The 10,442-nt window shown below is 41.9% G+C and overlaps 1 protein-coding gene across 1 annotated transcript; it reads left to right on the top strand.

The window, feature by feature from the left end:
- Positions 1-1,212: 1,212 nt before the first annotated feature.
- On the top strand, positions 1,213-6,632 carry fezf2 (FEZ family zinc finger 2). The gene is made up of 6 exons (XM_074652414.1): positions 1,213-1,508; positions 1,801-1,937; positions 2,262-3,222; positions 3,435-3,569; positions 3,677-3,809; positions 5,821-6,632. The coding sequence occupies exons 3-6, from the start codon at positions 2,401-2,403 to the stop codon at positions 6,114-6,116; spliced, it is 1,386 nt and encodes a 461-aa protein (XP_074508515.1). The 5' UTR covers positions 1,213-1,508; positions 1,801-1,937; positions 2,262-2,400; the 3' UTR covers positions 6,117-6,632.
- Positions 6,633-10,442: the final 3,810 nt, after the last annotated feature.

The following is a 10,442-nucleotide window of genomic DNA, read 5'->3' on the forward strand; positions in this document are numbered from 1 at the left end:
AAGTTCAAAGAGACCAGCTATATACCAGGCTGAATTATGCTAAAGTCACACAAAAGATTAGTCTTTTTAAGAGCTCTTAAACTGCTCTTAAAACAAATGATTCTCAAATGACTAGTAACTTGAATCAAGTTTTTTAAACAAGCAGACAGAGATTGCATTAACATGTATTGACACCTCAATTTACAATTTCCGCGGAAAATTGGAGTTTAACAGGTTAGAAAACCCCACAAAGAATACTAATTTCACTATGACCAAAAACACAATGTTCCCTTCGGCAGGTGTTGAGTCTTTGTATTTGGTAACGATGCAGTTATGAATGTTAATGCTTTTTAAGAAGACATCCAGTCTGAGGTTGTTCATCCATCCATGTATCCATCCATCCATCCATCCATCCCAGCTAACATTGGATGAGAGTCGTGGTACATACCCTGACAGGTCGCCGGTCAATCACAGGGCTGACACATAAACAGTCTGTGGTTATATATATATATATTTTTTATTATTATCATTATTATTATTATTTTGTCCAGATGCTTTGCAGCACTTTACCCGAAGGTCAGGGGTCAAACCACTGGAGGGGTCTTCCTGATGAATTAAAGGGCTCCCTGTAAAGACGAAGCAAGTGTCAGATGGCTGGATCAGGAGCACCAGCCAGAGAGATTTTTCACAACCTGGCAATCCAAAAAGTAGGATATAGTTCTTCAGCTCATGACTGATCTGTAAAACACAATAAATGCTTTATTAAGCATTAATTAAGCCAATTCCTTATATGAAGAACCTTTTTAGACTATAGACAGTGTTGACAATACTTTATGGAAATATGAGGATGGTTTAAAAAACAATCTTGTATAAATTACATGAAATACTGGAGAAGATAATCATCCCCAAATTGTTTTTTGCATATTTTCAGACTCAATTAAATGTTATTAAATTAAATCTCATGACAGATCTATAGACCTACATGGAGGTAATAATAATTATCATAATATTAAATTTCATTCCCCACCTTCCCTTCCCTCCCTCTGACTTGATGGCAGTAGCTCAGGTAAAAAAGGCCTGCAAACACATTAATTCAACCCGGCCCTTGTGGCGACCAGAAGAGAGGCTGCTGCTCGTTGTAACTCCCACACTGTGGATTCCAGCGAACTTCTTGTATGCCTCTTTAGAGGCTTTTCATTTGTCCTCTCTGTCTGTCCAAGCTAAGTCTTTTCTTTTCTCTCTCTCTCTCTCTCTCCCTCTTTAATCCGTCTACCCTCTATTTCAGGAAGAAAAAAAAAACACAAAACCAGGTTCACGCAGTGCTTTAGTGGCTAAAAGTGAAAGAGCTTGTGTTTTTTCTTTCTTTCTCTTTTTTTTCTCCCTCCGTGCGCTGAGTTGAGCCTTGAATCGCGCTGGAAAATTGCTTCTTTTGAATAGAGTGGAAGGAGGAACAACGTTTAATAGGATCCGAAGGGGAGTCTCTGCTCTTAAACAGGTGGAAATTGGACGTCCTCGAATTTATACAAATAGTAAGTATATAAAACCGCGTGGAAAAGGAGGGATCTCATCTCCGAGGATTAGCAGCTTTTCTCCTGGAAAAAAAAAAGAAAAGAAAAAAGATTACTGTGTTCTTAACCAAATGAAAGCAGGGGGACTTAATACAACTTTTTTTCCAATGCGTTTTTAACGATCAATAGTATGTCACCCATTTTCTTGTGGTTTCATATTTAAGTTGCGCATGTGCCACTCCATCAATAGATGTGTTAGTGAGGACGTGCAGGTTGATGGAGACGTCTCCCTGTCTCCCTGTCTCCCTGTCAGGAGGTTTGGGTGCCCCCTGATGTCAGGAGACAGTGATCCTTGCTGAGGATGGGGGGGGCGGGCGCTGCCACCATGTGACAGCAGCTAGAGAGAGCAGCCGGCTGGTTTCTCCACACAGCCATCAGACCATTACAGAGGTAAACTCCCAACACACACTCAACTTACTGCTGCTCTCGCTCTCGGAGTTTCTCCAGGAGATCAGAATACAACCATTTTTGTCTTTTTTTGTCTTTTTTTTTTACTCCTCTACCCTCTTCTTCCTCTTCCTCTCCTCCCTTAACGAGCTCTGTAATGTCCTGTTAATTGTGTGTGCACTAGTTAATGAGCATTAATCCATCACCCCTGGATGCTATTGTTGCAGGAGTGGGATGGTCATTTGAATGCAAATGCGTGACACTGTGACGGCGGCAAGGTGCTTATTAAACTGATGTGTCCTCCTGTCTCTTCTGCTGGGAGCTCAGGAGAGTGAGAGAAAAAGACGCGCCGGGTCAGCAGGCAGCTGGAGGACGCGGGTCGGACTAGAGACCGCCAGTTGCTCACACCAAGTTCTGATCTGCAAACAAGACACAAACAAACAACAACAACAACAACAACAACAAGATGGCAAGTTCTGCGTCCCTGGAAACGGTGATGTCCTGCGGTAGGACGGGCCCGTCCGCGGCTCCCAAGACCCTCGCCTTCTCCATAGACCGGATCATGTCCAAGAGCTCGGAGCCCTGCAGGAGGAGCTCTGAGGAGGACCGGTCCGAGGGGAAGAAGCTGCTGGGGCTCTGCAACCCGATCCCCTGCATGATCCCGCTGCAGCCCTTCAGCTACGACCTGCAGGCCAAGGCGCTGATGAACTACTCGGAGCTGTGGAGAGCCAGTTTCAGGGGCACGTTTTGCGGCTCCGCGGCGGCCGTGCCGTGCAAAGGAGGCTGCGGCATGTGCGGCAAAGCGGAGCCGGGCGCGAAGCAGCAGCAGCAGCCGCTAGTGACGGTGTCTGGGGGGGGCAGCAGCAGGGTGGTGAAACCTCAGGTCCTCCACCAGGCCGTGGCCGTGCCCAGCGGAGGCTCTCTGTACTATCTCAACTACCTGGACTCCGCGTACCAGCAGCAGTCGGAGCTGCTGGCCGGACACTGGTTCTCCAGCCCGCAGGCCCAGGCCTCTCTGTCGGCGCACCACAGACTGCTGCTGCTGGAGAGCGCTAAACTGGCCGGGGCCGGGGTTGGGGGGGCGGCCGATAAGCTGCCGACACCTCAGTACCCGCACAAGGAACATCTGCCCGGGCAGCTGGACCAGATAGTGAAGGAGAACCAGCACGGTCTGAGCGCGGAGAAGAGCGGCGGAAAGACGCACAGTAAGCTGAGCGGCAGCAGCGGCGGCACCGCCAGCGCGGCGGACGGGAAACCCAAAAACTTCACGTGTGAAGTCTGTGGGAAGGTACGTTTTAGTAGTATAATGTGACATATATATATATATATAAAATAAAAAATTAACTAAGCCTAAAAAGAAAATTTAAAGAAGTTAAAAAAATTCAGCAACCAGATTTTCTATATTAGATAATTTTAATTTGATCTCAGTCTAAACCTGCTGGGGTTTGTTATTTAAACTAATCTGATAAATATATATCGGTGTGTTTGTATCCTCCGCAGGTTTTTAACGCGCATTACAACCTGACAAGACACATGCCGGTGCACACCGGAGCCCGGCCCTTCGTGTGTAAAGTGTGCGGTAAAGGATTCCGGCAGGCGAGCACGCTCTGCAGACACAAGATCATCCACACGCAGGTGAGACGCTGCTGCGCGCACATAGAACAGTATATATATTTTTTTAAATCAGTTTTTGGATTTACAATTTTTGTAACTGATGTTGTCTAAATTGTCTTCCTGTTCAGGAAAAACCTCATAAATGCAACCAGTGCGGGAAGGCGTTCAACAGAAGCTCAACACTCAACACGCACGTACGGATCCACGCCGGGTACAAACCTTTCGTCTGTGAGTTCTGCGGGAAAGGTTTCCACCAGAAAGGTAAACATTAATCCGACCTGATGTTGTCTTTAAAATGCTCTACATGAGCCCGAATTACAATGTGGAATATTAATCCTAACACTTTTGGCAGGCTTCCCTATTGTTTATTATTATTATTATTATTATTATTATTATTATTATTATTATTATTGTTGTTGTTTTAAGTTTTTATTGCTGTTCTTTTATTTTAAGTTTTTGTTGTTTTATTGGTATTTTAACGAAACAATAATTAACACAAAAACAATTTCAGGTAATTATGTCAAATAGTGAGAATATTTAAAGTTAAAATATTCGTTATATTCAATATTTGGGTGGTTAGACTATCATGTATATATAAAGCAAAAAATCGAATCTCTATTTTTCTCTGTTGTTGCGACCTAAAATAAACAAGAAAAAAAATAACTGCACATTTGGTGAGATTAAATTCAATTTAATCTATTTCCAATAATAATTAAATTGTTTTAAGATTCAAGTGTAATTTTTTTGCAATCTATTGATCATCTTGACAGTTTCTAGAAAATTCCTGCACTGTGAACAGGTGAAATAATTTCACTGTGTTTTAATAACAGAAGGTTTTCAGGACTCTGTAACGGACAAAATGACCCATTAAATGTAGGAATTCCTGCACTGCGCGTGAACGGAATTCCGTGCTGGTTGACGTTTTTATTGTTTTTTTTCTCTCGCCTCCTCCTTTTTTTACACTCTATTCCTATAATGATGCTGTTGGATAGTTGGCTATTTGCTTATTTCAGTAGTTCTATGTATTCATTTTTTTCCTGTATTGTTGGATTTATTATTTAAAAAGAAAATAGGTCATTATGTGAAGTAATTTGTTTAATTTGGCACGAGGAAACAGATTTCCTTTTTCCCTAAACAATGACACTTTATATTGTTGTTCGCTTTGAAGGAATCCTTTAAACGGGTTTTGTCCACTGCTGAAATAACTAGTAAAATCAGCAGCATATATACTGCCGCTCTTAGCTGTCCGTGAGAGTGAAATGAAAGGAGAATAATTGCAGGCCCACCGATGAGCGTGATGCGATCAGTGGAAATAGGACATGTCACTTTACACGGACTAATTCTCCCTTCAAGACGGCAGCATTTGCTCTGGGTCAGCTGCCAGAGACCTTCCAGAAGTTGGGAAACGGGGCCTTTTTTTTGTTGAGTTGTCGCTGAGCTTGATTTTGACAAAGTTTGACAACTTCTTGACTTCGACACACTAAAATCCTGATTAATGAAGGCTGGGAAGAGCAGAGGGACAGAGGACAGAGGACAGGCTCTAACTTCACAATGAACCGCTGACCTTAAAGAGGCCTCTTCCATTCTCACTTTCATAGTAAACAGCAGAGTGTCTCACTTTCCCCTCCTGCTTGTTTTCTTCAACCCTCCTTTAAAATATCACCCATCTGTTCTAGCTATGTCAATATTGTTTTTTATAATTCTACAGATGATATTTGTCAGGAATGATGTGTTTTATTTTGTATGTTGCTGTTCTGTTTAGTGTGCAGTGATTATTTTTTAATTTAATCTGCATTATGTCGCAGAGAAAATAAACATAAGGTTATGTTCGGTCAACTGAAGTCTTAACTTGAGGCTGTTTTTCACACAGGAGAATGTAAGGCCTGTATATGTTATGGGATGTCATTTTCATTTGAAGTCACAGGAAGTTGTGCCAGTTTGTTGCAATGTTAAAGACAAGTTACCGTTTTGATTAGTAATTGAAAAAAAAATAAAAAATAAACAGCTGGTTCTAACTTCTTCAATGAATCCCCCCTTTTTTTGAATTGTTGGTCAAAATAAATGTGGAGACATGACTTGAATTTTGTCTTTTTTCACATTTTATAGATGAAACAAAAAGAATCAATACATAATCAATAATGTAAAAAACACAGTTGTAGGCTATAACTTGCAGCTATATTGTTCACTTCAAAGACATTCTTCGTTTTATGTTTCTGTTTAATCTCCGTACTTCCTATCATGCTCATTATTCCTTTTTTTTTTTATTTCCCAGGAAACTACAAGAACCACAAGCTGACGCACAGCGGAGAGAAGCAGTACAAGTGCTCCATCTGCAACAAGGCCTTCCACCAGGTCTACAACCTGACCTTCCACATGCACACGCACAACGACAAGAAGCCCTTCACCTGCGCCACCTGCGGCAAAGGCTTCTGTCGCAACTTTGACCTGAAGAAACACATAAGAAAACTGCACGACAGCGTCTTCTCCGCAGCTGCAGAGGCCTCCAGAGAGAGAGAGAGAGAGAGGGAGAGAGAGAGAGAGAGCAGCAGAGCTGAAGCATGCTGCTAATTCACCATAGAACTCATTTTAATATCCCAGCTCGGGACTGTTATGCCCCCAACAAGACTGGCTTATATCCCGCATTTGTGGCTATGCTGAACAAGTTTTTGAAAGTCCAGAGAGAAGGTGGGGTAGTCCAATAAAATTGGACGTAATCCCTTAAAAAAGAACAGTGGTAATCCTATAAAATTTAGGATCCTGGTCCAAGTGCTCCAGCAGTGATACTGTAGGGAATATAGAACAGGTGCTGAAGGTACAACAACACTTCACACTATAGGTCCCATATATTATAGGGACTTTGTTCTGCCCAGATAGACATTACAAGCATCATACACGGGGAGGACTCATCTGTTTCCATGATGGAACTGTAAATAATAGGTTATGAAAATAGAAATAAAAAGTTATTTAAAATGTGGATCATTGCCATGTTGTGTATTTCACAGAAAAAAATTGTTAATGTGAATAAATAAGTTATAACTTATGAAGAAAAAACTGAATGTTTGAGCCATGTTTGTTTCAGTTTTTTTGAAGGCATTTGAAAATAAAACAATGAACTGATGGAAGTCGTATTGATTAAGTTCAGAAAACACATTTTTAGGTGTGGATTTTAGCCAACTGGTGCAAGACAACATTTTAGAAACAACATTTTCAGAAAAAAAAAGTAGATTATAAACATGTCAGGAAACAAACACAATGACAACAAAACAAATCAACGAACGAGGAAACATTAAGATTTCAAAAGCAACTGCACAACTTCAAACTTCAAACCAGATTTGTGAGCTGTAATGTGAATTATGCTTTCTTATTTCTTTGATACCATTTTGTTTTCCTCTGTGTTGTTTTGTATGTGGCTGTATTTATTATTTTTTTAATTTATTTATTTGTTGCTGTGTTTTAAATCTCAGGACCAATTATCTATATATCAGACCTGCCAGATGAGATGACATCTTCAAGATGGCAGTTTTGTTAAAAATACATATTGCATGAACCATATTATTTTTTTTAGGGCCAATGACAGTATCAGTAACGGGATGAATTGCATTTATTTAGACTCCTTTATCCAAAGCGACTTACAATAAGTGCATTCAACCATGTGCAAGAATCATTCATCAACTTCATCAAGTAGTAATAATAATAAGTGCTACAGAGACAATAGGAGATCTATTTTATTATTATTATTATTATTATTATTTATATTTTATTTTATTGCATGGGCCAAGGTGCAGCCTGAACAGATGAGTTTGATGTGCAGAGTTTCTGTTTTCGTGTTCGTCCGAACCTTGTGGAGCCGGGACCGCCACTGGTCCTGATGTTTTTTACGTTTTTCCTGTATTAGGCTTCTCTAGAGGCATCTGTCAGCCAAACTTTGTGGATGTTTTATTTTGAATTGTTGTTTGAAACCCACATATAGACTCAGCCTGGCTCTACTGTATGCTCTGCAGCCACTTTGTTTCACCATTTATTGACAGACACGATCTTAATAATGGGAGCATTTACACTTGACTCTGGCGTAATGGCGCAAATGATCAGAGATAACATGGGCCCTTGAAAGCGAATTACATTAACCAGCTAAACGATCTGGGGGGGTGGGGGGGTTGGCTTGATTGGTGAGAGGGGTGCAGGGGGGTGCACTGTCGCATCCGGAGCCGCTCATCAGAACAGGAGATAATGGAGCACTCAGGCCGCAACTCCTCATCTGGGCCTCCGTGTTAATAGACCACAAGTTATTCTCCTCACGGCTCCTGGAACAATATTATCCCTGCACACATTCTGTCGAGAGGCAGACCCGTGCTCCCAAATGGCGCTCTTTCTATTAACAGCCAATTAGCGCTCAGCCGGGCCGGCCAGGTCCTGCAGAAAACCTGGCAGGGCTACTGCAGGGCTACTGCAGGGCCTGGCAGGGCTACTGCCATATGAATGCCTGCTCACCTTCATCAGTCAGTCTGCAATAACCAGCCGGGTGGAAATGAAGGAAATATGTTGGATAAAGTGAAAACGGACTTTTTCGTTGGCGGTATCATCACGTTATTGTAGCTCCAATGACATTCAAATTAAAATAATTGTATGAACTTCCATAACAAAAGCCTAAAGCCTCTTGGGTGAATGACAATAATTTGGGATGAAACTGCAACCAGGATGTTTAAATTCAACTATTTGAATCAGGCTACTAGGTTGATGGAAGTGATGAGGAGATGTGAGTGGACGATGAGCTGAGATGCATTCCCTGTTGGATTTCTTTTTTTGCAAAGTTTGATTAACTCTAAAATAGGCTAAATCTCTGCAGGGGTCAGGACTTGTAACCAAGCCATTCAAACATTTGTAGGCCTGCTTTTATCCTGTTTTCTATATTAATTTAACTGAAAAAGGAAAAATTATTATATAAAAGAAAAATATATATATATGTCCCCTGGTTCACTTTCTCTCCTCATGTGCGCTAGGTGTCTCTAAATGGTAAACGGACCAACTCCTCTGTCACTACTAATTCCAAAAAGCAAAATGCAAAATGCCAAAACACAATCTAAAATATAATAATTGTGTCAACGTTATCTCCTTACGCAATTGTTTATTAATTGTATTTATTAGTAGAATCTTATTTTAGGAATGTTGCTGTTTTTTTTTTTTTAAATAAAGATATTTATTCAGTTTTAACAAGTTTAAATGTACAACCCCGGCGTGGGCTGCTGGCCCGTTTGGACTCCTCGTTTTTATTGAAATCTGAGATACTATCAAACACGACTCTAGCCTATTTAAAACAAATAACCCGCCAATATCCATTATGCAGCCATTGTATATTTCGACTAGTGGGAGTTGGCAACCACACACAAGTTCAGCAGGAAAAAAAAAGTCCCAAGCAGTCGTTGTGTGTGTGCGGACGGGACCGGGACCGGGACAGGCTGTACGGAAAGTTGTCATCTCCTGCTGCATTCAATTACACTCGGACATCGGAGTATCACTCTTGTGGATTTCCGACCATGCAGCCACAAATTCTCATACTTTCCCGTCCATGCCCTCCGGGCTCCGCTCGCATGATGAAAGGCCTCTCTCCATCTCAAAGTCCCGGGCTGGATCTCAGTCCAAGTTCGCCCCTCATGGAAAGATGAGCACAATGTTATCCTACAATTCCCCCTGCAGGTCGGTAAAACCTCCAAAATGAGCAGAAACAAGAGCAAAGACATGACCCTTGATGCAGATAATTCATTAATTTGAAGTTTGTGTGCACATTTTAACACATAGTGTATAGCCTAACATTTTACACGGAAGGAACCATATGTAGGTACATTAGTAGGCTGTAAATCTGTTTTATCTAAAGCGATGTGTGTGGTGAGAAACAGAAAAACACACACACACACACATACACAGCAGCAACGTGCGTTAGTGCACATGCGTCCTCCCTGCAGGCTGCATGAACACTAATGTCGGAGTGGAGCAGTAAACAACCTAAAGGCGGATAGGTTGCCCTTTTTCTCTGCAATCTTTCCCTCCGCACCTCTCTACCAACATCTGAGCAACCAGCTGAATATCTACAAACACGTTAATTGACTAACGGGAGCTTTAATTAAGGCGCGCGCCCATGCGGAGGAGATTAGAGGCGGGGGGAGCGGGAGCGCGCGCTAATCGGCTGTCAACAACATGAGGACATCTTTCTTTCTTTCTTTCTCTTTTTCTTTTTTCTGCTCTCTCCGCCACCGGGGGATCACCGGGGATTCAGGCAATTTACGGCCGACAAAAGGAGCTCGTCTGAGACAGGAAGAGAAGAATAGAGAGAGGCCAACTTTTTGTCCGACCCGATTGAATTGATTGTAAATGGGAGATTAGCGGGAAGCTTCAGCGAGGGGCCGTAAGTGGCCGATGAGGAGGAGGGGAGAGAAAGGGACCAATTAAGTCCACCAAATGTTAACTAACATCACTTTCCCCTCAGTTTAGCCCACATGAAATTCCAATTAAATCGTCCCCTCAGCTAGCAGCAGCTTTTTCTCTCTCTTTAGAAGAGGCTGCAGGGTTAGTTAGTGTCACTACAGTCAGCAGACAACGTTCCCACAACATCTGATAACAATACCGGCTCTACAGGCTCTGCCATGCATGGGTCAGTAGGACAGCAATGCAAGCATTTTATTTTATGTAACAACTAGAGCAGGGGTCAGCAAACTTTACTATCAAAAGAGACATTTTAGGCAAAAAAAAAACAAATCTGTCTGGAGCAGCAAAACATTTGAGAATTGTCATGAAGGTAACACAGTTTATAGTCTAAGTATATAGTATACAAGTCTAATGTAGTGAGGGCCAAAGAGCAAATGTACTACTGAGTGTTAGGGCCACATTGAGAAAACACATTGG

This window comes from Sebastes fasciatus, chromosome 1, assembly GCF_043250625.1.
Source record: "Sebastes fasciatus isolate fSebFas1 chromosome 1, fSebFas1.pri, whole genome shotgun sequence".
NCBI lineage: Eukaryota > Metazoa > Chordata > Actinopteri > Perciformes > Sebastidae > Sebastes > Sebastes fasciatus.